Source organism: Pieris napi, chromosome 9, assembly GCF_905475465.1.
Source record: "Pieris napi chromosome 9, ilPieNapi1.2, whole genome shotgun sequence".
Taxonomy (NCBI): Eukaryota; Metazoa; Arthropoda; class Insecta; order Lepidoptera; family Pieridae; genus Pieris; species Pieris napi.
In genome coordinates this window covers 10027501-10055430 of record NC_062242.1, presented here as the reverse complement: position 1 = coordinate 10055430, position 27930 = coordinate 10027501, and the positions used below count along the sequence as shown (strand labels likewise).

General features: G+C 33.1%; 5 protein-coding genes and 1 long non-coding RNA gene across 9 annotated transcripts in view; 4 read left to right on the top strand and 2 right to left on the bottom strand.

Moving 5' to 3' along the window:
• Nucleotides 1-9: 9 nt before the first annotated feature.
• Nucleotides 10-9949, bottom strand: LOC125052761 (proton-coupled amino acid transporter-like protein pathetic). The gene is made up of 10 exons (XM_047653776.1): nt 9815-9949; nt 9392-9504; nt 7909-8053; nt 7055-7185; nt 6034-6164; nt 5647-5763; nt 4855-5052; nt 4324-4429; nt 1045-1261; nt 10-527 (listed from the first exon to the last, which is right to left on the bottom strand). The coding sequence occupies exons 1-10, from the start codon at nt 9815-9817 to the stop codon at nt 330-332; spliced, it is 1359 nt and encodes a 452-aa protein (XP_047509732.1). The 5' UTR covers nt 9818-9949; the 3' UTR covers nt 10-329.
• Nucleotides 9950-10653: 704 nt separating this feature from the next.
• On the top strand, nt 10654-12813 carry LOC125052752. 2 transcript variants are annotated; one of them, XM_047653768.1, is made up of 4 exons: nt 10654-10814; nt 10884-10992; nt 11077-11715; nt 11789-12813. In XM_047653768.1, exons 1-4 carry the CDS (start codon nt 10752-10754, stop codon nt 12589-12591), a joined length of 1614 nt encoding a protein of 537 aa, XP_047509724.1. In that variant the 5' UTR covers nt 10654-10751; the 3' UTR covers nt 12592-12813. The 2 variants fall into 2 exon arrangements, with proteins under 2 accessions (XP_047509724.1, XP_047509723.1); XM_047653767.1 differs by having other exon boundaries at nt 10690-10814; nt 10866-10992.
• A 510-nt stretch (nt 12814-13323) lies between these two features.
• LOC125052753 lies at nt 13324-14207 on the top strand. The gene is made up of 2 exons (XR_007117488.1): nt 13324-13594; nt 13686-14207. It is a non-coding gene; the product is annotated as an uncharacterized LOC125052753 (long non-coding RNA).
• Nucleotides 14208-14963: 756 nt separating this feature from the next.
• LOC125052642 (zinc finger matrin-type protein 5) lies at nt 14964-16252 on the top strand. The gene is made up of 3 exons (XM_047653594.1): nt 14964-15314; nt 15544-15678; nt 15982-16252. Exons 1-3 carry the CDS (start codon nt 15188-15190, stop codon nt 16233-16235), a joined length of 516 nt encoding a protein of 171 aa, XP_047509550.1. The 5' UTR covers nt 14964-15187; the 3' UTR covers nt 16236-16252.
• Nucleotides 16253-18689: 2437 nt separating this feature from the next.
• Nucleotides 18690-21613, bottom strand: LOC125052269. Of its 2 annotated transcripts, none has more exons than XM_047653002.1 (8): nt 21489-21613; nt 20717-20773; nt 20246-20365; nt 20113-20169; nt 19776-19826; nt 19599-19709; nt 19377-19451; nt 18690-18993 (listed from the first exon to the last, which is right to left on the bottom strand). In XM_047653002.1, the coding sequence occupies exons 1-8, from the start codon at nt 21492-21494 to the stop codon at nt 18883-18885; spliced, it is 588 nt and encodes a 195-aa protein (XP_047508958.1). In that variant the 5' UTR covers nt 21495-21613; the 3' UTR covers nt 18690-18882. The 2 variants fall into 2 exon arrangements, with proteins under 2 accessions (XP_047508958.1, XP_047508957.1); XM_047653001.1 differs by lacking the exon at nt 21489-21613 and adding an exon at nt 20852-21094.
• The window catches only part of LOC125052268, an 18656-nt gene continuing 12311 nt past the window's right edge, over nt 21586-27930 (top strand). The window contains exons 1-4 of one of the 2 annotated variants that reach the window (XM_047653000.1): nt 21586-21698; nt 21787-21941; nt 26930-27077; nt 27305-27930. The exon at nt 27305-27930 is cut by the window's right edge and continues 417 nt beyond it. In XM_047653000.1, coding sequence (XP_047508956.1) covers nt 21867-21941; nt 26930-27077; nt 27305-27930 — 849 coding nt within the window. In that variant the 5' untranslated portion in view covers nt 21586-21698; nt 21787-21866. Of the gene's footprint in view, nt 21942-26929; nt 27078-27304 lie in introns of both variants that reach the window. The other variant, XR_007117430.1, reaches the window with a different exon arrangement.

Below are 27930 nucleotides of genomic sequence, written 5' to 3'. Positions count from 1 at the left end.
TAACATAAAACATGAACAAAATTAATAGGTTCATTTAATAACGAAACATCCAAAAAATTTAAAAATTAAACGACCGAAATATCTATATCTAACAATATTATTTTTAAGGCGGTATCAAATGGAATTTTAACAAACATTTAGATTATCGCTATCTACTTTGAATCTTCGTTTTTTTTTTCTTACTATAATATAATCCATTGAAGAAAAGTATCTAAAGGCACAATGTTGTGGTGTCAAACTTGAGCTAAAATGGATTGACTGATCTCAAAAAGATTTGGATTTGAGCCGAGTGTAAAATACGGGCCTCTTAAACCCACAGCTATTTGGACTTATCTAAACACAGACATCAACTCATTGATATTAACAACGGAGCCACACACGAGGAAGAAACATCCAATACCAATTAGCACGATACATTTCCACAATCTCCAATTATATTTGCCCAATCCAGGCCGTTCCCAGTTTGTCAGCAAATAAATCATGTTGGGCCAAATGAATGCCATATTGGACAAACAAAATGTTCCGAGCTGCGAAAAAAAGTACAACAAAATTTTATTGCAGTTAAATGGTAAAATACAAATGATCCCTTTTGAAATGTTGCATTGCCTCATGTTTCGTGTACTGCTTTTATAATTTATTTTTTCTTTTAAATAATTGTTTATTAATTGTTAACACTTTGGTTCAGTGTAGTGTGTAAAGCTGTCACTCCAAGAGGCACTGAAAATCAGGGTTGCTAGTGACAGCAACAAAACGCAGTGTTGGGGCCATTTTTGATTAAAGTAATTGTGTTAGTATTTATTTCATTTGCATGCATGTATGATTTACAACAAACATACAACGTTATTCCAAGTATATCTGCAATTTTATTTTTAGATAGGAATTTTAAAGAGTCAATAATTATTATCAATTACATAGTAATAGTAATAGCTTACTATGTAATTACCTACCGCAATTATAATGTATGCATACATGTTAAGGAAAATATCAGTATATATACAGAATTTCCTGTTACTCTAGATTCCCAAAGACATTAAAAATACTTACGAATCCCATCAAGGCGTTAATATTAGGAAAACAGACGGCAATAACACCGATTAGCATTACGAAACACGCCCTATATATGAGCTCCCATTTCAGCAACTGGTCTTCGGGATGTCGCTGTTTCAAATAGTAGAAGCACAAATTGAAAGGTGGCCAGAAGTTCAAAGCGTGCGTTATATAAATCATGACGACAATCAGGAACTTTAAGATCTTCGGCCCACTGTAAGACAAATTATTTTGTGAACACTGTACAATGTACATCTATATACTATACCATAATACCAATACTTATCTAATATAGGGTGTTTCAGTAAGAGTGCGCTTTTTTTATGCAAGTGGCAATGGTTTTGAAAGAACAACGCGTTATAATTGTGAAAACTCATTACAAAAATGGGGAAATTTACGCTTAAGCCGCATGCAAACTTCACCAAATTTTCAGCCGAGAAAGTACACCTGTGTCAACCATTCGAAGAGTGGTCAAAAAATTTGCAGAAACTGGGTCAATTATGGATAATAAGAATCCTTTGCGTCAACGTACCGGTCGGTCTCTTGAAAACGTTGCTGCTGTTAACCCGAAAACATTAATTCGACATCGTTCTCAACAACTTCTAATTTCAGGAAGCACTACGCAGCGAGTTTTGACTAAAGACCTCCACCTTCATGCGTACAAGATTCAGTAAACTCAGGAGCTCAAACCAGCAGACCACAGAAAGCGCTGGCAAATCGCTCAATGGGTAATGGAGCAAAGTGCGACGTCGATGCCAATTTTTCCAAAAAAGTCATTTTCTCTGATGAAGTCCAAATGGCTTCGTGAATACACTAAATTGTCGAATTTGGGACTCAGGAAATCCTCATGCAATCCATGAGAAACAAATGTACCCACAACGAGTAACTGTCTGGTGCGGATTTTGGTCAGGCGGCGTGATTGGACCTTACTTTTTTGAAAAGGAGGCCGAAATTGCAGTGACTGAACGGCATTCGTTACAGGAATATGATAACGGACTTCTTGTGACCTCAACTGGACGGGACGAATCTGGAAAATATGTGGTTTCAGCAGTACTGCGCAACCTGCCACACCGCGCATGAGACATTCGACTTATTGCAGCAACGATTTCCAGAACACATTTTCTCCCGAAATTCTGATGTCAACTGGCCACTACCATCGTGTGGTTTAACTCCGTGCGATAATTTTTCTTTTGGGGTTTTGTGAAATCTCGGGATTATGCGAATAAACTCGAAACAATTCTTGAGCTCAAATCAGAAATCCAACGCGTCATCCGTGAGATACAGTCACATCTCTGTGCAAAAGTCATAGAAAATTTCATGAAAAGAGTAGGCTGTCATCGGAGCCGTGGGGTCATTTGCCGGATATTTTACTCCATATTTAATCGGAACATGTCTTCTTTACAAAACAATAAAAATATCACACTGTCCTAAAATACTAGTTTTTATTTTAAAATGAAAAAGTGCACTCTCTCTGAGACACCCGTTACTAAATTAAATATTTGTGTTTTTGTAACGAAAAGATCATCCACCATTCACCATTAGAATGTAATATAAAAAAATATGTTTCGTCGTGCGAAACTGGGACAACTACTTCGTTTCATAAATAAAGAATCGACCAAGCCAAGATTTATAGACCAGTGCAGATAGCCTTTAAAATAAATAAAAAGTGAAAAAAATTACAGTAGGATGAAACCCATTACAATAGGAGGGGAATATGATCAAAATGAAAGGAAAAATAAATTACGGTCGATCTGAGGTCGGGAAGGGGTAGGGGGGGAGGTTTTAGGGTAAAAAACGGTTTATCTCGATTTCCGGCAAAACTAAAAGTCCTATCGAAGAAAATTAAATGGCAAAGTTGGAGGTAATAAAAAGATCTAAAACTTTTGTATTCACACATTTTTCACATAACCTCAATATTTATGTGAAAAGTTCAAAAAACCAAGTTTTTGGTTTTTTATTTTTATCTTTAACAAAAATATTTTTTATTTAACGAAATTTGGTGAAAACTTACCTTTCTATGTCCCAAATACACTGTAATTTATTTGATTAAAAATAAGTATTTGTTCACCTTATTTTGTATTAATATCGAAAAAACACCCTAATTTTCAATCGAAAATTCTGATGTCAAAATTTCAGCTTTTTTCAAAAAGTTGGTGTGCTTTCAGTTCGTTGAAATCTCTACTTTCCTATGGTAAAAAAATATATATATATTACCATAGTAAACCTTCTCAGAAAACGCAAAAAATCGTATGCAGTAACGCCCAGACCTGTCATCCCCTTCCTTACTTCTCTTTCTTAAAATTTCTTTTTCTCTACAACTTTGCCATTTAACTTTCTTCGATAGGACTTTTAGTTTTGCCGGAAATCGAGATAAACCGTTTTTTACCCTTAAAACTCCCCCCCCTACCCCTTCCCGACCTCAGATCGACCGTAATTTATTTTTCCTTTCATTTTGATCATATTTCCCTCCTTTTGTAATGGGTTTCATCCTACTGTAATTTTTTTTGGTTTCAAAAATTATCGGCACTGGTCTATTATGTCTATTGGTATTTTTGGATAATATTCCTTATTGCGCCAACAGCGATTTTGAGTCTGATTTTTTTTATGACTACGTCATCGAGTTCTCAGCACCATGACTAGTGTTATTATGATGGCGCATGACCTTTATTACCAAAAAAAAAAATTTCATCAAAAAGTACCCAAAACCGAATCAGAGCACACCACGCATCACGTGGTCTTGTCTGCCTTCCGATATCGCCACCAAAATCGCTGGTGGCGCGATACGGAATATTTAACGTATTTTTTTGTATCTTAATTTAATTTCAAATATATCTATATTACAGCCAAGTCTACTTATTACGTAGATTATTTCAGTGACGGATTTACGAATTAAGGTGTCATATCATAATCAAGGTTTATGCTGTGAAGTTGGGCTAACTTGCCTCACGTAACATAGTTTTTGGTTTGATTTTTCTGAAAAAAATTATACCCAAACTATCCTGTTCTGCTGTTGGAGGCTGCCAACCAGTAGTAGGACTGACATGTATGAGTTGATAGAGGGAAGGGAGAAGAGGGAAATACAATGTGCATTTTCTCTCTTTTCACTCATGCAAAGTGTGAGCTAGGAGCGCAGACATCGATTACTGGTTGGAGGGCGCACCAACTGTTTTACTCTAAAAAGTCTGCAGACAACAGTTCTATCTGTAAACCTACTCAGCCTGCTACTGCTGCGTAAATCCGCCACTGTATTATTTATAGATATTAAAAAGTACTAACAGTGTCATAGGAAAATTCACGGTTATAGGCGATTCACAATTTTCCAAAAACGCCGAATATCCAAAGAAGGAAACATTAAACGTACAGCAAATAATAAGAAACATTCCTAAAAGAAGCCAAAATTATCAATTTTTTCATAGAAATAAAATAAATTAAAAATATATACATACGTACGGGGAGATGTTAATAAACAGAATCGATTAATTTCATATCAGTTATAGTTACATAACTCCCAAAATACGTGTTAAGCGGGCCTTAGACGGACCGCATGTTGCAGTTAAGACCGACTGCAATATGCGGTCGCCGCACGGCGATCTGCAGTTTCCATACTAAATTCATATTCGCAATACACGGACCGCTCGAGTAGTTCCTGAGCAAACCGCATATTGCAGTCGGTCATGACTGCAACATGCGGTCCATCTATGGCCCGCTTTAAAAAGAGTAATTCAACCAATATCTTTTTCACCTCTCAGTAAATAAGTTTTACTTTCTCTAATTACTAATTTCTCTTTGGAATTTATTAGATCTTACCAATAACAAGAACCAGAGGGTATTTCTTTGGGTTCTCCATGTTATTCTCAATCGGTATAACGACTCCTGCACATGACATACTGAACACCTGCATTCCGACGAATTCAAAGTACTGATACAGTATTGTTATCGGAACCAAGCCTTCAAATGTAGGATTGTATACGAAAGCATAGTAGATAGCAACAAATATGATGAACACTGAAAAAAATACACGATTTATGGTTTCCAGTTTGGAGATTTTATTAAATTACTGATTAATACACATCGCAAAAAGGCCAGTCAACTCATTACTAGTGCCGAATTTAATTATTCCTCTCTTTTTATTTCTTATTCCAATTCCTAATTAGATCATTATGTACCTGTCGCAGACACCTAGCTTAATGAGCCCTTCAATAATTAGCCTAGCCTTTTAACTAAACAGCTCCGTTTAACTAGCGGCCTGAATTATATTCAGCCGTAGCGTTTGTTACAACAAGTAATAAACTGGCTGGCTAATGCTTAGGCCATTCGTACGATAGGGTGATTCTAGAATATGTATATGTGCAAGTAAGGAAACATCATCCATCCAAGTCATTTGCCTAGCTGTTTGATCAACTGGCTGAATAGTTTTGAGGCCGCTAGTTAAAGGGCGCTGTTTAGTTAATAGGCTAGGCTGTTAATTGAACGGCTGATTAAGCTTGTTGGCGGCAACATTCCTATTACATAATATTCTGACTAATTATATTCAGTACTTGTATGTAGTATTTGAAAGTGTGTGTTAAATTAAAAAGGTTTTGAATTTAATATACTTACATACAACAAGGTTAGCGCCTATAGAAAATGGCGCCAGCCACTTCAAGTGAGTTATCAAACATATTAATATTACCGGTACTATCATGCATGCCAAGTAGACTCTTAGACTGGGATACCCTGAGAAAAGAATTACAAGACTGGTGATAAGAGAGAACGCGGTTAGTGTTCCAGCAGGATTTCTTGCATTTCGCATAGTTTATTTCATGAACGGACATACTCATAGATAAATGGGAACAATTCACGAGCTAATGACGACTTTTCGTTTTACATTTTCTCTGCCTAGATATACATTAAGACTTTGGTGGGCAAAAATGCCTTGTGAACTGAGCTACAAAGCAGAATGAACATAAATTTTCTGCGTTTAGTAATCTGTTAATACAATAATACCTTCATTAATCCCCTCTATAGACGTTCTTTGGGTGTTCTCAACCAGCTGTTTAAGAGATTTCGCTATAATAATTTGATAGCAGGCGCAAGCACCGAATAAATCTATACAAATGATAGCGTCAATGGAGTATCTGCAAATGTAAAAATCGTTATATATATCGTCTTTAGTTATTTTTTTTTTATTCTTAAAAAGCTTGCCAACGGCACACTGATACATTGGTAAAAACAAACACAAAATACAATTAATGTGACAAGGAAGGCAAACATGACATACATGTAGTGATCATACAAATATAAATCAAAACAATTATTAAACAAAACAAAAATTACAAAAAAAATACTAATAAAAAAAAAATTAAATTACAAAAAACTAAAAAATCGATTTTAAAGTGTGAGGGGGAGAAACTATGGATATCCAGACCTAGCTCGATTATCAGAATGCTTAATCTGGACAGTGGACATCGGTGCGCTTTGACAAAGTTCGTAGCAAAGTTCTACGGAAAGGAGGGACAAATGGAATAATGGGATGCCTGGCGTATCGAGAGGGTACACGAAACTTAAATTTAGAAGGTTCGGGCAATCAATCTGATTATTAAAATATATCTTAACTGCAAACGATATATAAATTAATTTTCTGCGATGACAACATCTTAAAGTTGCGCCATCCTGGTTTCGTACGTTGGCAACTTTTTTTTCGAGATGCCACTGGAGAAAAGCAGATGCCAGGGGCCTTATAGCCTAGCGGTCTTATTAAGTGGCAGCTAGATGAGGGCTGCCGGGTTCGTTTCCCGATTCGAGGGCAAGTTTTAATTTAATTTAAATTTGTTCTCGGCCTTTGGGAGGGTTGTGCGGTACCGGGCGAGTGCCTAAACCGTACATGGAGGACACGGTCGAATTTCTAAAGACAAGCACGAATTATAAAAAACCTATACTTGACGCTGGCTTATGCACAAATCGTGCCAGAGCCATAAAATAAAGCAGATGCCACAGTAACCTCTTTTGTAAGTTAAATACAAATTACCTGAAAAACCTGGAAAATCTTGCAACTTTCGGGTTTGGAAAGCAGGCCATAGCCGCTTCTCCCACGTCGGGGTACGACATACTCGGCACACGAGTTCTTCGATACAGCTTTTGGGCCGACATCACTAAAATCTGCAAAGTGAGTAAGCACCGACTAAAATGTCTATGTGTGGGTTTAGGAATAAGACTTTACAATAAAAAAAAACAGTTTCAGCTTTAATAGCGAATAAGGCCGCCAGTTGGCCTCCTTTTTAATCAATTGTATTTTGGCAACGAAGTATTAATAAATAAATAAGATTGTTTAATTTTTATATTGAATTCACGAGTTATAATAGCTTCTTTAATTTGTGTTAGGGCAGATCATACCTACAATACACAAATGTCAAATTGAATGTAAAAACTTTATTTAAAGCAAGCTGACCCGGCAATCGTTGTTTTGCCATGTATATTATTTCTACGAAACATTATTTTAGTTAAATAAAAATAACTATCTGCTATAATAAAAATAGGGGTTGATCGTAGAGGGGTAAAAATTAAGGGTTGTATGTATTTTTGTATGCTGTATTATAAATAAATAAAAACAAAAAAAAATCTAAAAAATAAACAATTTTTTTTCGGGTGGACCACCCTTAACATGCATACAATATGCATAAAAAATTCATTAGAATCGGTCGAGCCGTTTCGGAGTAGTATGGGAACGAACATTGTGACACGAGAATTTTATATATTAGATATTCTGATTCGACATAGCTTCGTCAAGAGTTAAGATAGCTCTTACCGCATAAACAAATTAAAACTTAGAATAATAATAATAATACTTAATAATTATTAATACTAAATAATAATAATACTTACGTATAAGCAGTAGCCCATGTAAATGCCAAAGAGGATGTTAAAAGGTGCAGCTATGGCCACACCAGCCTTCATATAAGCAACGTGACCACCTAAGATTCCTCCTCCCAAAGCACCTTTCACCATGTGAGCTATGGATCCAATGACACTGCAATTTTAGCAAGGCGATTGTTTGTCGGCTTTAAAAAACCCACATTTTACTTACCTTACTACAATCAAACAGAATACACTAAATTAGTAACTCTTTATTTCATTTTATTCGCTATTTATTTATAGCTAATCACTATTTAGAAGCGGCTTCGCTTTGCCGTCCCTATATGAAAAGCTAAGACTAATTTTGTTAAGAATATGGGGGACTGCGAAGCGCACCAATACATCGATCCTGACCCAACTCCGCATACGGACTCTCCATATGCAGACAAAGAATCATATTACAGCTAATTGATAAGAAATCAACCTTAAATACAGAGGACTCCTAGAGTCCTCTGTATTTAAGGTTGATTTCTTCTCTCTTCTTCTGTATGTGTTGTTTCCATATTCTCCTATCAATGTGTATTCCCAAGTATTTTACACAGTTTTCTTTTGCGCATTTTATGGCTGTAATATGATTCTTTGTCTGCATATGGTAGACAGGCTTCGTGGCAAAAATTCCAAACTGTCAGTAGATAATAAGCTACTCATCTACGAAATTCTCTTGAAACCAATTTGGACATACGGGATTCAACTATGGGGTTCGGCGTGTGACTAACATAAGTATCATACAGAGGGTTCAAAATTACATCTTGAAACAAATATCCAACTGTCCGTGGTTTATAAAAACATCGGAGATTCATGAGCACCTCAAAATCAGGACTGTCAAAGAGGAGATCAAGACCTGGAGTATGAAATACAGAAAAAGGCTAGAAATGCATCCTTATAAGCTTGCCACGGAACTAACCATACCGGACCTAATAAATATGCTTAAAAGGCGACAAATCCTAAGTCTTGATAGACACGGTTGAAAGAGAGGAGCAGTCTCGATGGAGATTTTGCTCTGAACGTCTAATAGCTCTCAACACATCTGCTCATAGTCTAGCTGACTGATTGCAAGATAAAGACTTATATAAAAAAAATATAAAATAAATAAAATGCGCAGAGGCGAGGAGAACTGATCGTGGTTGGTAACACAGAAACAAAAGATGACGTGGGCGTTCACCGAACAGCTGGACCGATCCAGTGAAAGACTCATCGTCCTAAAAACTGTACGCTGTAAAAAGAGGCGCTGGGGAGAAACAGGTGGAAACAGATTGTCTGCTTTTTTGCGATTGCGATTTGCTTGCTGACCACGACGCTCAGTCATGAGCTACTGCCCCAAAGGAAGAGAAGACTAATTTCATAAATAAGCGCCGTCTTCTATCATAAGATTCACTGCTTTGAATACCCATAAACATGAAAGGATGGCAAAGAGAATTTAATATATTTATGAATTCTACTATTTTCTAATTACCCTGTCGGCTTAGGAATATTTCTAAATTTCACATAGTCGAAAGCATCTTCTTCGGCCTGGTTTTTAGTGTGGTTCTTGAAATTTCCTCGGCCACCTGGCTCTGCCTTTAAAGCCTGTAAGAAAATATCACCATGATAAGGCCTTTCAAATAGATATTTAAAGAAAGTATTGTAAAATCGGGTAATTCCATACAGACGATCTTATTAGTTTTTTTCGGAAATGCTAGGTTTTAAAACGTAGAGAAGAAGCTTTAAGCGCTGAGAAAGAGGCATGGAGAGCGTTATGCTACTTTAAATAAATCGTTTTTATTAAGCATTAGGACATCCCAACTACATTTCTAACAAACAATTGTTTTAGTGGGAAATGTAAGGAAAATATAATAATTATTTTAATACCTTGAGATAAAACATTAAAAGAGCTTACCATTTTAACAATACTCAATTATTTAAATTAATTTACAAATAAAAACATTATCTAAACACGCATAAACAGTTCCACAAATTTATATTAAAAAGAATATCAATGTCAACGTTAGTCTTCTATCAGAAAAAGAATTTTTGGTTGCCAGACTTATTTCAAGTAGAATCTCTGTAGTAAATCAAATTTATATTAAAAAGAATCTCAATATCAACGTAAGGTCTACTCTCGGAAAAAGAATTTTTGGTCGCCAGACTTATTTCAAGTGGAATCTCTGTAGTAAATTATCAAATTTATTATAAAATCAGAATTATTAGCTAGATGTGTTACCGGATATTATTTGGGGTCTAAATTGAAACACATTTATTCTTCAATTAAACTATCTCATCCTGGTTAAGTCAATCTTCAACTCGCAGTTGCACGAATTTTTATTAGATCCGGGGATCTACTTTGGCATAAAACAATTCAAATTTAAAATGTAATGTCCTTATATTTAGTGTAATAATAGTGTATAAAAAGTGTGAACTTTGAAAACATCTTATATATCATAATAATTATACACTTATTGTGACTGACGCCTGTTTAAGAAAAATAGCAGTAGTGCTTCGAAAACTCAAGCGATTGCATAATGCTTTTGATTACTAGACTGCTTAATTCAGAACATTAAACATGATTTATGGCCTTCCTATAACAAATGAAAGGTGTGATAATGTGTCAGTATATTATAGAATCACGTAAGTATTTAAATTATTGTTTAGATAAAATATGGAAAATACATACTAAGGTGGTATAAACTGCTAATGCGATTAAGCACGGCTGCTATAAAAAATGAAATTTCACAAATCGATTTTGCGGTACGGATATAATGAATCAGTTTAACACCTCTAATAATCACTAGTTTATAATGTGATGTAAGTTGTGGAGTGTATTCTAAAGTTTGACGATGAAAAGGATTATGCGTATTCTATTTTTGATGAGTTTTGTTTATTTATTAAAAGCTGACGAGGTAAGTTTTATAAGAAATAACAAGTGTTAACTTATATTTATTTATCATTAGAACTGTATCGTTTCGCAGGATGCAACCCCTGATGAAAGCAAGACCACTTTCGAAGACTATCCATCAATAGAATTAGCTATCACTCCTATGGATATTGCCAGTGATATGGACGAGAAACCTGACTATGGTATAATAAATATAGATGATGTTTAATATAGTGATGAATTAAATTTTTATAACATATAAAATATTATTGCACGTCACCTTACAGCATATTTGAAGGACCCTTCCAGTGAAGAAGTTTATAAAGCCGCTAAGGTTAGCATTCAATACAAAGATTCTTCCAGTGAGCTAAAAAGCGAAAAAGACAGTGAAAAGGCAGTAGAGAATTTAAATAATACAGATACTGCTGGAACATCTCACAGTTTAAACCATAAAATTATATCTGAATTACCAAATAGTACGGATAGTAATAACCAAAATCAAACTTTAATAGATAAAAGTGTCCATGACAGCAACATTATAAATGAAAATAAAACCATTTCGGATAGCCAAGAAGTTAAAAAACCTGATGCTCAATTAGTTGGCAAAACCTTTAAATCTGACTTAGAAAACTCCAGTAAAAGTACTACTACACCCAAACCAAAGACAACAATCGATGATATTGATGATTTAATATTAGATAAGTACATAAAAAATTATGACGATGATGAATTTAATAAAAGTCTTTATCACGAAACTCAAAATAAATCTGATGAAAGTGATTCTGAACTCGATGGATTAGATCACGATTTTCGACCAAGCAGAAGAATGTTTGATTTTGTCCCTGGTATGAATTTTAAGGGAAGCTCTGAAAGCCACCAACTTTTGCAGCCTAGTATTCCAATTAATGCACCTCAGCCGCCATTTGGTAATTTGTTTACTGTATTGTGTACTTTACAAATTAAATATTAGATAACTATAATAATATTCTTTCTTTTCAGATGATAGACCAAATCCCTCAAATACTTTCTCACCTATATTATTACCAAACAGACACGTACCAGATCCATACAGACTGAAAAACATACGGTTACCTCACAACTATAATGAGGGGCCATTCCAATTTGGTGACTCACGAGACATGCTAAACCCTAACTCAAGAGAAACATTATTTGGACCAAATGATGCAGAAGAAAATAAGCTTAAGATTCAAAATGGATTGGGCATATTACAGGAAATGATAAATAATCCAAATAGAATGGCTCCAGAAATCCCGGACGAACCAGGCCCCAATAAATGGGATCAAGCCCCTACCTTGTATAATGAACCAAACACATGGATACCAAACGTGATGACGGTACCAAATAGCTGGAAACCGGCACCGGGATACCAAAATATTCCAAATGGCTTGTTACATCTGAGTACAATAAACATTCCAAATGGTTTTATTCCGACAGGAACAAAACTGTCACAAGAAGTATACGATCCTACGGACTTTAAAACAAACGGTATCTTTCCGTTCGAATATACCACTTTAGACTCTAACGCCTATCCCTACGATTTAGCAAAACGGGCCAAAATAACTGAAACAAATATAAATCCAATATATAGAAACCTTGCTCTACCCTCAAGTCTTCCCAATACTCAGCTACCATATTTCGGATTTGGTATAATAAGATATCCTGGTGCTTATCCAACTTTTGATCCCAGGATGTTGGCTCGAAGAAATCTTGCATTGTTTCCAAGTTCTCAGCGATTTTTAATAGACAACGGTTTTCTCTACAATCGAATGTGCTGTTATTAATTTGCAAAATCATAATGCATATTTAGTTACCTCTCAGCTATAACTAGCCTCGTGATTGAGGAAAAAATGTCGCGATAGTCTTCTAATAAAACTGATTGCAAATTCATATTCCATAGGTATAGATCATTATTTATAGAAGGTTTATATACAAGTATAAATATTATATTATTATTAATCATAATATTTTTATAATTTAATGTTAAAATAAATAAGTTTAGCTATTGTATTTTTTTTTATAATATTTATAAACAAACTTTACCTACATAGTAGGTGGTACATCGGGGGCCGGTTGTATTAAACTCAAACCCAAACTCAAAATATCTTTATTCAAGTGGGTAACCAAGTACACTTTTGAATCGTCAAGTTAAATTAATCGTAAATTTACATTTACTACCAGTTCGCAAGTCAAGGGCGTAGAGCGGGTAAGAAGAACTGGCAAGAAACTTTCCGCCACTCTTTTTAATCGCCAAGTATTATACGCTACCTCTTGTAAATCACGGAAAACAATCATACACAAATTGTGGGAAGAGCAATAAATGCAAATAAATGAAGTGTGTGAGTATAAAATAAAAATAAACATAATTCAACAGTTCAATAATTGTAATATGTTGTATTTATATACACAAAAAAGTTAATTTACTTAAAAATGACTTGATTATAATTTATAACACAAATAAGGTCATTATTTGATCACGAGTTTTAATGCTTGCCGTAAAAGGTGCTCCTTTATATAGGTCTACCAGAATCTGATGGCAAAAAAAAAATTAAAAATTAGCGATTTTCATATGGCAACAAAAAAAAAATTTCAGTTGTCAACTGAAATTTCGAGGAATTATTTTTGTTTTGGCTTCAAATTTCCTTTAAAAAGTGGTGAAAATGTCGAAGAAACCTCTTCGATCGCAAGCAAGAAGTATTGTTTTCAATGTTTATCAAAGAATACTTGATCAACAAGGTGCAGAACATGCACAATCATCGATATTGAGCTATGTGCAAGTGTTGACTGGTTAGTAGGAATGATACGTCTTGATACTTTGGTTTATTGGATTTTCGTGTGTATTATATTATGTAATTATATAAACTTTGGTTTATTTCAGGGGTTTCTAATACTACCATAAGATGAATTGTTGCCGAGGGCAGATCTAACAGAGGCGTATTTAGTACGCCCGGTAAAAAGAGGAAAGGTGGTTTTGATTTAGAATTGAAAAAAAAACTAAATATCAGATAGATGAGATTTTTAAATCACACGGCCACGAAGTCTTGAGGCTCCCACCATATCATTGTACGGTAAACCCCATAGAATTAATCTGGGGAATAATGAAACGGGTAAAAACGTTACTATACCTGCAAGTAACATAAAATTTTTAACAGAGAAGAGATTTAAGAAGCTTACTCTCAAGTAGGGATCGATGAATGGCGAAAATCTTGTGAACGTCTAATAAAAATTGAAAATCAGTTCATAGAACAAGAACAGTTAATTGAGATGCAGGAGGATAGGTTTATCTTAAATACTGCGTCTTCCTCTTCATATGAAGACTTTTTTATGGATGTGCAGTATTTGGAACCATTTTCAAGTTCTAATAGCCTATAATTAATTAATAAACTCATGAACAGAATAATTGGAGTTTTCATCTAAATTTCAAACCCCAAATTCGTCACTGTAAAATTTTCAAAAATTATCCTTGATCATTGGATAAATTTGTATATTTGTATGTATCACATACAATCAGCCGCTTTAAGGGAAAAAAAGTATCAAAACGTTTTACTCCAATTTCCCCAGGATTGCTAGCGTCAATTTCTTTTTTTCCTTTTTGCCATCAGATCCTGGTAGACCTATAATTATTTATTATAATTAGAGTCTGGCTAATGAAAGAAGATAATTAAATTATTTGAAAACTTTCGGATGGCAACACAGAATGTCATTGAATTTCTTAGGTTAGTATGATTTATTGTCTTGATACTTCATGCAATTACTCATTTTTATTTCTATTATATATTTTTTTCGAATAGTTAACAGGTATAATAGCCTAAACTTTGTTATATTTGATAGAATATTTAGTTTCTTTCGCAGGATTTTATTATTCCGAATAAAGTTGTGTTTTATAATAAATATAGTTTTAGTTTTCCATGCAATCCTAGTCATTTTAAGTATCAATAATAAAAGACTAATTACGTATAGTATTTAATTTCATAGAAATACAGTTACTATCAATGTAAAAAATAATAAAATAAAATCAAGTATCAAGTAAGTTTAATCCACATAATATATCAAACTTTTAGGGACAAAGGGATATCATTTTGAATTGGCCGCGCTTTCATTAGCCAGACTCTATAAGGTTAATAGCAATTCATTGTGCATTGTCAAAGTCAAACAATTTAATAGTCTGTTATAATAAGCTATAAAGGAAAATATTTCTTTTTATGATATTTTACCTTCAATAACGTTAATATTGTGTTTGTATTTTGTATTTTAAGTCCTAAACTTTATTTAAACTATTGAATTTAATTTTTCTTAGTATTATTAATAATTTTTTTATCATAACCATCTTGATTATGTAGCGTTCTTTATAATTTAAATTTGTTAATCTTTCCTTGCATCATGGGAAAGAGGTACCATTGTGAGTATTGTGATAAAACTTTAGTAGCAGCACCATCGACTATCAGGACGCACAACAATGGATCCGTACACCAAAAACTCGTAAACGATCATTACCAACAGTTTAAAGGTTTGTATTTAAAGCCTTGTTGCCAAACTTCGTATATATATATATATATTATGTGTGTTTGCATTCGGTTTCTGTTTACCTAGTATGGTATAGAATACTAGGTGAACATAAAGCTAAAACTGACTGCTCTAAACATACAACCATCTGTCTTACAACAAATTTTGTCGTTTGCTTTATAGAAGTCTTGACTTAATTGTATCCTTAACATAATGTAATAATATATTTTTAGACCCTGAGACGATACTAGAAGAAGAAAGCTCAAAGAGACCTTGCACTAGATATATTACAAGCCAGTGTCCTTTTGGCAGCATATGTAGATATTCACATTACACTCCAGAGGAAATAAATAATTTAAAATATTATGGTAAGTTTTAGTGTTTTACTTGTCAAATATTATGTAAAAGATTATTTGGTACATTAATATATGTTATGCCCTGTTCTCCGTGCTGTTGTTGGCCAAAAATATGCAAATAAAATATACAACCTTAAAGCTTAAGAAATGCATAGATCAAGCAAGTTCATTAGGTGTGACAGGTTTAATTAATTTTAGCTATTCAAATTATAGCCCTAAATAATTTTTAAGTTAGATCATGTAATAACTTAATTGAGTATTAAAATACTCTCAAATTAAAAGCCATGTTACATTTCGTTTGTCTATTTATTGCAGTTGCTGAAAAGAAAAAATTACAAACAAAAAATCCAGTATCATTTGGGGATATATATGAAAAATTTATAGTTGACAATACCACACAAGTTACCACAAAGGAAAATGAAAGTGTAATTTATGATTCAAATGGATACACACATATTTTGCCATGGGCATATAACCCTATTTTTGACAATTACAGTGATTTGCCACCAAGTATAAAGCGGTTAAAAATGTCTGATTTTGACAATAGCAATATTGTGACATGGGGTTAATATATATTTCACATAAAGTTGTGTTGTTATTTAATACTTATGTTTTATGATACTGCTATTTAGGGCCAGAACTTCAGTATCAAGCATACTGGCAACAAGCATGGCTGTTATTAATGTGTATCTGTAATTTATAATTAACTTGGTTTATTATAATTTTAAAAATCGTTGTATAGTTCTTGTTCTTGCTTTATGACCTCTAGATGTAACATACAGTAAAGGTGGGTAGTTGATGAATCTGAAATGTGGCAACACTGTTCGATGCATTAATACCTGTAAAAATGTTGTATTTATTTAAAAAAACAAAAAGTATTTCTAAAGTATGTGATATAAAAGTTTTAAATTGCACCTACTTGGCATGGTAATGCAGCAAAAAATAATAATATTAAAAATCCATAATAAAACATTTTATATGCACGGTTCAATTATTCTTGCAGTTTTATGTGTAAAATATTCGAAGCAATATTGAATAGCCAATTTCTTCGAAAATATTTTTTTTTTTTAATGACAGAACCTTTTGAAAAACCATTTATATTTATTCAATACAATATCTGTAAATAAAATATTACCTATATACATATATATATATATCTTGTATATTATAATATATTAAAGTAGTTATTTATTTCCATTTTTAGCATGTTTTTTCTTACAGTATACCTAGTACCTATTGCTTTACTAGCAGTTTCATTATAAGTGTTTTCTTGATAAAATTTCAAGTTAATGATGCGTAAAGGAAGTATGATTAAAAATAACTTTGATGTGAAAGAATTATGATATTACTTCTACTTTTCTGTGGAATTAAATTATATGTAAGTTATTATTTACTTATCTGCAGTAAATAAATAACTAAAGGGTTATTTCTAGAATATAATTCTTTATTTGAATTAATCATTAGATAAACCTTATGATTAATTTATTTAATTAGTCTGTCCTTTGACATAGTCTTTCGAGTTTTATAGCCGATCTTCCATCTCGCTGTATCTCGAGTCTCGACCTCCACAAAAAAGCTTTAGTACAAAAACAAAACACGTAATTATTGCGTCTTTTGTTTTACTTTCTAATCGCCTTTGGTTTTTTTGTCAGATGTTTGTATCAGTACAATGTGAAACGTTAGACAGTCCATTGTTGGTTGTACTAAGCAAGCAGCAAAGTCCGGAATTGCCAATATTAAGAATGAAAGACAAAGCACTAACTCCGAAACCTACGAAGATAAGCCTGATCCACACTAATAAAATGATAGAACTTATGAACTTTATGAAAGATCACTATTTATCAACAAATTATTTTTACGAAGAAATGTTAAGGATCCAAAAGACACACAAAATCAAAAACAAATTGAGACAAATGGTAACATTTTTAGAGCGTCCTGATAATAAGGTTTTAAGAAAAAATGTGCTTCAATATTATTGGGGGAAGAAAATTTCTATTCAAAAGGCTAAACAGAAAGACCCATGGAGAGTTAAACCAAATGACGTAGTTATAAATTATTTGAAGGATCCTTTCAATTATTGATTAAAATCAATACGCATTTAATGTCTCTTTTATTGTAGTTATTGGCGTTACGATTTGCTATAGATGGCCCATTAGAAACCCATGCATATTCTGGTAGCTCAACAATGGTAACATTTTGTATGATGATAATATTGAATAAAATATTATCATCATATAAAATGTTAAATAATGAATGGTAATATTGGCCTACGTTCCAGAGCTGACCTCTTCAATAGTAGCAATGATTCAACAACATTTTTTTTTTGACAAATCAAATCAAAATCATTTATTCATATAGGTACCTAACACAATGTACACTTATGAACGTCAAAAAAAATACATAATTAAATGATTCTAATTTTACATTTACTACCAGTTCTCAAATCAAGGGCGTAGGGCGTAAAGTCTCCGCCACTCTTTTTAATCGCCAAGTTTTATGTGTTACACAATGTTTGTAACTATTACACCATGTTCCACATGACATCTTAAGTAATTAATAGTTATTTAATAATAATAAAATAATAACAAAGATTTGTGTTCTTTCAGCAGGAAGCAATATTATTATTATTAACACACTAGCAGCTTAATAAGCTGATGCGCGTGTATATGAGATTTGGAGACATTATCCAATCTATTTTTATCGGAGTTCAAAGATGGTGCACTGATTATACTTTCCGGAAGCCTATTCCAGTCGGCCACTACTCGGTTTGGGACAAAGTTCTTTAGCAAGCATGGTGAAATAAAAGGCAAATTCTCGTGGGAACAACATGCAAATACAGTGTCGAAATAACTAACATCACCGCATACACGAATTCAAGTCCGACTAGTCACCACAAGTAGCACCTTTCATGAGTGTGACCAGCCATCGCCCATCGGGTCCCTGGGCATATTTTAGGGAGAAAGAGAACCCGACGCATGGACGCTATGGATTAACTTTGTTTGATAAAATAAAATCTCATAACGCCAATGCTAAAAAATTTATTGTTGTCTGTGTATAGGTAATATATATTATCAAAATAATTATTCAATTTAAACGAAAAACCTATCGTTATAATAGTAATCTGAAAATTATGTCTTGAATTTTTATGAAAACATTCAAATAATACACACTTTTATTAAAATTGTATGTACATATTTCTCTTTGTAAAGGTACTTTTTATTCAGAATCATCATTTATTACATACAACAATCGTGGTGAGATCTTTTTTAACTCGGTAACAAGGTCGTACAAATTAGATCCTGGTTGAAATCGTAGATGTAATGAATTCTGTAACAAAAATATTTTGAAATCCCAGAAATGTAAGAATAAGAATAGTTTTCATAGCAATGAAATTATTTCAGTACTTAGGTATATTTGTTAACAGTTCAGCTATACAAAAAATATTCGGGGCTACAACCCCTAGGCTCTTGGCCTCAGATTTCTCTTACGTAATAGTCAAGTAGGTGATAACGTTGTCTATTTTTAAGTCTGAGACAAGAAGTTTTCTTCACGATGTTATCTTACGCGGCGTTCAGCTATACCTATAGAATCTATATAACATAGGATACCTACTATTTTTAATATATGCGAGATTTTTACTCCATATAGTTTATATATTCAATTTAGTATTATATAACGTGGCGATAAATATTCTTTAATTCGATACTTACAATCTTTGTTGCAGGTTTAGATCGTAAAAATAAATCTGTATTCACAGGCTCTTCGACAACATCGTTCCAATAATCCTAAAATAATCAAACATATTTAAGAATTTGCGCGGGAATATTCATCTTAGCTATGCAACAAAATACCTATAATTGCATGTTATCATGTTGAATCGGATTAAGTCATACTGTAATAATGCATATTTTATTCAACAAACAAAGACTCACACCAGTTCGAAGTATATTTCTGTGGATGACATCATCAGAAGGATTTATTGGAGTCGCAGCTTGGAGTAACGCTGATTGCCTAGCCACTTCTAATACTATTTCAGGCGGTGCCTACAATGAGTTAACAATAATGTTGATATTATACGTACATCATCTTTAATACTAATAATTGGTTACCTGTACTGGAGTGATCGATTGTTCGTATAAGTCGTTCTCCAATAGGAATTCCTGGATGTGTGTTACAAAATATTAGAATGTAAAAAACATAAATTATGCTAATAATAAGACTAAAACGTAAAAATAAGACGGAAACTGCGCAGGGAATAAATAATATGTACTATATATAAATAAGGTAGGTCCTTATTTATGCCACAGTTTCATAACATAGCTAATAAATAATATAAATAATCTAGAATTCACTACTACAGACGTTTTAACTTCCTACATATATGTATAATCACTACTATTATTATTATTAGTACGCAATAAATAATAATATCAAGTTTGCAAATACCTTTACAGTCTTGTCTAAATTGTCTTCGTCCGTAATATTTATAACTGGGCTTTTTTTCTGAAAGTTGTACAGTCCTTTTATCAGCAGTTGAAAATAAAATATTAAAATCTGAATATTTGTCTCAACTACTCACTTCTGTATACGGATATTGTAGAACAAATCGACGGCCAAAGTCTTTAAAATTATTTGGTATTTTAAAATGATTATAACCATAGGTACCAGCGCTTTTCTTCTCTTCGTTAAGTTTGACCCTCTGTCAAATTAATGATATAACTAATAACTTCAAAATATTTATTCTTTTTAATATTTTTTTTTTAAATAAGTAACTGTTCCGGAAGTTGTTGGGGGTGATAACCTTACCCCCCCTCCACTCTCAACCCCCAATTCGGGCGACGTATTCCTAAATAATCGAATATTTAATATTGCTCCAAACAAGTTGTGGGGATCGGTAGGTAGGTATATCTGACTGAAGTTTACACGTCTCAATCAATTTTAACGTCTCAGCCTGATTTTAAGTTGCAATCAAACTTCGTTTATTATTACTGTATTAGTTACCTACTATACTCAATCGTAGACAATACAACTTCTACAGAGTTTTGCTTACCACTCTTTCTTCAAATGATCTGGAAATCGCCTCCATATTTTCCGCGTCTTCGTTCAACTTAAACATTAAATAAATATTAATGCAATACATACATTCACCTGAAAATCACGAACTTAAATATTTTTTTAATCTTACACACAGACCAAACTGTTGAAAACAAAATATTAAAGTTATTGCTATTAATTTATTGAAGATTTTCATGTCGTACTCTTGCTAGTAAATGTTAGTTTTCTCAAGCCTACTTGTCAAGTACGAGTAGGTATTTTTTATGAGTTATGGTCATGCTTCATAGTAAAATATAATTATTTTGATACTTAATCTAAAATTATGTGTTGTTATACTATTCAGAAAGTTAAAAGGACTTCGTCTGTTGTATCCTGTTTACAATTACTATTAATAATACCTATTACTAGTAATATATTTCTAAGTATTTACCGTATGACAAAAACGATTAAAATGTTGTAAGGTATCTTGACAAATACCTAGCTTATTAGAGGTTTTGTAATCACGTTTTTGGTCTCAGTCCTTATCTAACTAGGTAACAGGCAATAACCATACATACAAAACGGTTTTTAGTTAACGTTTACAAATATATAGCGCATTCCCTATTTCTAAAATTGTTACCGTAATTACAATTTTGAAGTTCATAGCACTCAATCCTTGTGCTTGTGTTTAATTCTATTATTTCAATGCAATTAATGTAATTAATAATTATCTTATTTTATTATGTTCAAATAAAAAATAACTTAATTATATGGCACCAAACACTTACACACATACAGCTACAGATAATTACAACATTTATGTAATGACAAGTATCACAATATTGTCAAATATAAAATTTCACTTTGACATTGACGGTCTTACTTCTTCGGAGTCAGACTTCAACATTGAAAATTGGGGTTGCCTTTTGACTTATGATTTATTTCGTACATAAAAATTATACCCACATTATCATGCTTGAAGATGATAATAGAACAATGTAATCAAATTTGTATAGATTTGTGATTGTCATAACTTATTCCAAATCTTTTATTGTTTTATAATTGGTTTCTCCGTTTAACATGTAGTACGACTGATTGACGACGTTGTACTGGTTTGAGAGATGAATATTCTTCTGTTCGCTTTTGTGTTGTGAAAAAGGAAAAAAATGTTTGGAAGACCGAGGTGCAGGGAATGGACTCCTTTAACCACACAGCAACTTCGATTACGAAGTTTAATCCAGGTGAGCATTACCATTAAAATTATCTTAGGTTTTTTTAAATCACAGGTGACCTCAGCGAAAATTTACTAACAAACACCTACACTTAGTGACGTATATAGTTACGTCCCTAATAAGAGTAAAAAATTTGCTGAAACAACATAGAGTCAGAGAAAATTATTTCTATATACATATTTACCTAATTGTGAACATTATTGTTATGTTAATTTTACCAGATTCACTTAATGTACCATTACAACTCAGTTTGTTTGAAGTTGTAGTTGTTTGTAAGATTATTTGAATCAATGCAAAATTTTATCTACCAATCTCAACTTTGTTTAAATTTTAAAATTAATACCAATCCTTGCATTTATATTTTTCATGTTATTATGAGAACATTTTAATAACAGGATTTATAAATTGAAATATTTAATGTAAGAGATTCTTAAATAAAAATTATATACAGATTTGTATTTACCTGCCTTAATAAGATGTCTTAAGATGATGCCATTCTTTCTGTGTAAATACATGTTACAGTAACTCACATTATATTAAGCTTGACTAGTCCAATTATATTTAGGTCAACCTAAATATAATGTCTTCGTCCGGCTGTCAAAAGTACAACATACGCAAAACTACTCTGCTACAAATCATTGAATAAAAAATATTTATCAGAAGTGATAAGTGCTAAAAGTGAGTGAAAAACAACTAATAACTGGTGGAGCATCAAAATCAGTATCAATACTTTGTGTTTCAAGATTAAATCAACAAGAAAACACCTAAAAGCGTATCAACGCATTGTTATTGTAGTGATTAATTTTTTTCTTCTTTTCCCAAATTGGCAATTCGAAGCTGATGGTCAAAGTCACCGTTTCAAACATTTAATGTTATTTCCACAACATAAAGTGAATCGGTACAGTTTTATGAAAGTAATAATTAACACGTAATTAAGTGACTCATCATCATTTTAACAATTTGACATCTATCATAACAAGACAACAATAAAAAAGGGTTGCCAACTCAAAAATTAAAATTTCCCCATAGAAAATTCATAAATGCAATAGTTGTGAAAATAAAGAGGTAGCAGTATATATATATATAAAAAATAAAAAAAATACTAGAAAACCACCAAAAACAGAGAAACAAAAATACAATGGATCTTCAAGTAAAATTAATATTAGAAAAAATGGAAGAAATGAAAATTGATTTTAAAAAACAAACTGAAGAGTTGGCAGAAAAATTTAACAGGAACCTGATAAATGTTATTGACGAAAAACTAAAACCAATGAGAGAAGAAAACAAAAACCTAAAACAAGAGGTAAAAACTCTTCAGACACGAGTCAGGGATCTAGAGAGAACTACAAGAAAAAACAACATTATACTTCATAGCGTAGCTGAAACCGAAACAAACACGAATGATCTCATGAAAAACGTACTAGATATACTAAACGAAATTAGTCGAAAAAATAAAGAAACGCGGGAATGGGACCAGTGGGAACTCAGCAACCTAAGAAGGCTCGGCAAGAAGATGGAAGGTAAAAAAAGACCAATACTTATAACACTCACTCTAGCATGGCGGAAGTATGAACTCCTAAAGAACAACCACTACTTCCCTTCTAACATATATGCTACGGAAGACTATCCAAAGGAAGTTCTAATCAAACGTAAAGAGTTAAAACAAATGAAAATTAAGGCAGAAAAGGACGGGAAACTAGCTTTTATACGATATGACAAACTAATAATACAAGAAAAAGGTACAACAGATGCCAAAAGGAGAAGGTCATCTTCAGATAATGGTAACGGCAGCATAAACACAGAAACATCGGCACCTACAAAAATTAGTAAGTCACACCCACAAATATTTCGTTCAAGAGCAAACTCAGCTTCCAATACTGGCAGAACAAACAATCAATAAAACTTACACACGGCAGACCAGAACCAAGAAAAAGCACGACAACTATAAACAGAACAATAACGACAGATTACTCCCCAATCCGGCTGGTCCCCGTGGGGAATGCGACCACAACCCTCCATCAAACAAGGTACATATAGCAACACTTAACACTCGAACCCTTAGAACAGATGAAAGTCTTAAAGAATTAGAACTAGCGATTGAAAACCTCAATTGGGATATCATTGGTATTAGCGAAATGAGAAGACTGGGTGAAGGCATTGAAGAGTATCCAAAATATGTAATGTATTACAAAGGAGAAAAGGCTGGCCATAGAGGTGTAGGATTTCTTGTAAAGGCATCTCTAAAGAATAATATCCAGGAATTTGTAGGCTTAAACGACAGAATAGCTGTACTCAACATACTCCTCCCAGGCTACCCAGAACAATGGACACTAATACAAATCTATGCACCAACAGAACAAGCCGATGAAACAGAGACGGAGCTCTTCTATAACACTCTAGCGGACCACATAAGAAACAATCAAAATAAAAACACTATAGTCATGGGCGATTTCAACGCCCAAATCGGTACTAGACAAGCCTACGAAGATTTTATAATTGGAAAATATGGCCATGGCAAAAGAAGCGTGAATGGGCAACGACTGGCAGAATTTTTAATGGAGAACAACTTATACCTAATGAACTCTAAGTTTAAGAAGAAAACAAAATGCAAATGGACATGGGTCTCCCCTGATGGAAAAACTAGAAATGAAATTGATTACATCCTATCGAATAATCCCAAAACCTTTGTCGACGTAGACATTATTCAAAATCTTAACTTTAATACTAACCACAGAATGGTTCGTGGAACTCTACTTCCAAAAGACATTAAAAAATCAAGAAAACATATACACAAAACTACAGGAAAAGATTTTAAACACGAAAATATTCAAGAAATAAAAACTAAAATTAACTCCTTAGCAAAAAATGAAACCTACAAAACCCTACACATTACAGAACAATATAACAGCCTAGAATTACAACTGACCAGCAGTGTTAGCAACATACAACAAAATGGAAAAAATAAATCAAAAAAACTCAGTGACAAAACGCTAAAACTACTTGCAGAAAGAAAAGAAATGATACAAGAAGACAAGAAAGGAAATTTAAAAAAAATTAATAAACTAAGCAAACAAATACGAGAGCATATAAGGAATGACCAAAGATCTAAGAGACTAAGAACGTTGGAAAATTACATAGAAAAATCTGGTGGCACAAGAAAGGCTCTGAAAGTACTACGAGAGAAAAATGACTGGATTCCAAAATTGAAGAAAGCAGAAAAGAGTTTTACTCAAAGGAAGGACATTCTAGAGACAACAACAGACTTTTATAAGACACTTTATTCCGATCAAAGTAAACAAATAAACTATGAGACAAATGCAAACAACAAAACCAAAGTGATAAACCCTTCAGAATACAGCACACAAGACAAAGAACCTGATATTCTACAGTGCGAAGTGGAAAAAGCAATAAAAAGTCAAAAACTGGATAAAGCTCCTGGACCAGACATGATATACAATGAACTACTAAAAGGTACCATAGAAGAGATAAGCCCACTATTAACAGATATCTTCAACAAAATAGTTAACACAGGCATCATCCCACAACAATGGAACATATCGCATATAATATTGATCCATAAAAAAGGCTCTAAAGAGGATGTCAATAACTACAGACCCATCAGCCTTATGTCTAATATCTATAAAATATTTTCAAAGGTACTTCTCAACAGGATATGTAAAAAGATTGATGAAAATCAGCCAGAAGAACAAGCAGGCTTTAGAACCAATTACTCCACTTTAGATCATATTCATACCGTAAAACAAATAATGGAAAAATACAGAGAATACAATCTACCACTATACACCGCCTTCATAGACTACAATAAAGCCTTTGATAGCCTTAATCACAACTATATGTGGAAATGCCTACAACAAATGGGAATAAATAATATGTATTTGAATATATTAAAGGAAATATACAACCACAGCAAAGCAAGAATCAAACTAGAGAAACTAGGAAGCATCTTTCAAATCAGCAAAGGTGTTAGACAGGGTGATCCTATCTCCCCGAAAATATTCCTAGTTGCTTTGGAAGGCATTTTCCGAAATATCAGCTGGGATCAAGTCGGTATAAATATTAATGGAAGATTACTAAGCCACCTTCGCTTTGCGGATGATCTGATTCTTTTTGAAGAAAACCCTAAAAAACTGCAGGTTATGATTGAAATGCTTACAAATGAAAGTATCAAAGCTGGACTAACCATGAATACAGAAAAAACTAAGGTGATGACAAACTCTATCAAGACAGAAATCAAAGTGAATGGAAAGATATTAGAGTATGTAGAAGAATATGTTTACTTAGGGCAAATAATCTCTCACGAAGATCAAATGTCTAAAGAAATACACAAAAGAATTGCTAATGGCTGGAGAAAATACTGGGCAATGAAAGAAATAATGAAGAGCAAGGCTATGAATATAGGTCTAAAGAAAAAAGTATTTAATACCTGTATACTGCCCTGTGTTACATACGGATGTGAGACTTGGTCCCTTACACAGTTACACAGGAAAAAACTGTCAACATTCCAGCATGCAGTTGAAAGAAGTATGCTCGGCATCAAGAGGAAAGATAAAATTCGAAACACCGACATACGGCGTAGGACAAAACTAACCGACATACTGATCAGAATAGACCAACAAAAATGGAGGTGGACAGGACACTTGATGCGTTCTTCTTCTTCTTCAAAGAACAAATGGAGCAACATCGTCACACACTGGTATCCACGTAACGGCAAGAGAAGTAGAGGACGTCAATACAGACGATGGGAGGACGAGCTAAAACTGACAGCAGGCCCAAACTGGAGGAGAGTCGCCTTGGACAGAACACAGTGGAAAGAATTGGAGGAGGCCTTTGCCGAAAGGCACACTGTAATTAGGGATATTTTATAATTTTAATTTATATATACTAACTTTAAAACTTACAGTAATAAAGGCTATTTTATTTTATTTTATTTATTTAAATATAATGTAAATTTCTTATCACGAACAATGTTCTTTTAGATTGTTGGGTACAACATACGCCCACCAGAGTGGTGTAATCATCAATGTAGCTATTACTTAACTCTACATCACACAACAATGTCAGCGCCGTTCTATACAAGTGAGAGAATATCATCACCCCATCCTAAATGGAAAGAAATTGATTCAGGTATAATACTAAATATTTGTGAGAAGAGTCAGAATATAAAATGTTCCGTTAAATAAATATCTATAATATTTACAATGGTTAATATAAAGAAGAATAGTATTAAAATTTTAATTTACTTATAATTTAGAAAACCAATAGCGGGTTATTTTACTAATAAATACCATTATGATTTAGAATTATAAAAGACATCATTTAATCTTAACATTCTAAGTCAGAGTTATTTTCAGAAATCACTCAACGTATATCGTCAACAAATGTTGTTATACGAATCTGGTGTCATATGCTCTCACCTTGCAAAGACGGTGAAGAAACAATTGATCAAATCCAAGATACAGTAATTCAAACATGGGGTGTCTATTTTAGCGGTCTTAGATACATTGGCGCGAATTTAGCACTAAATTTTAATTCAGATTGCTTTAAAAGCAACACACTTGTTTTCCAAATGCTCGGAGGCTACTTCTGTTCCTATAAAAGTCTAAAATTAGATATAATCCCACCAGAAAATGAAACTGAACAGGGTTCATTTTCATCAGATTCATCAGACCGTTCTAAAATTGAGTCTAAGTTGATTAAAGACATACGGTCCATATCTCCCGGAAAATTAAAAAAGTTAGATAAAGAATACTCTAAAAGTCACAGTCCAGTTGATAGAGGCTTTAAGCAGAGTTTCCCAACTCTCCGGCCCTCATCTAGTTTAAATATAGGTAGGAAAAGGGATGACAGCGCCGAGAGGATGCATAATCCCAATCAAATATACGAACATTCGCCGGATTTAGTTAAAGAATTTAGGACCAGTGATATCAACTGTGATATAAACGGCGAAGACGTATCGAGAATAGATTTGAGTGAAACT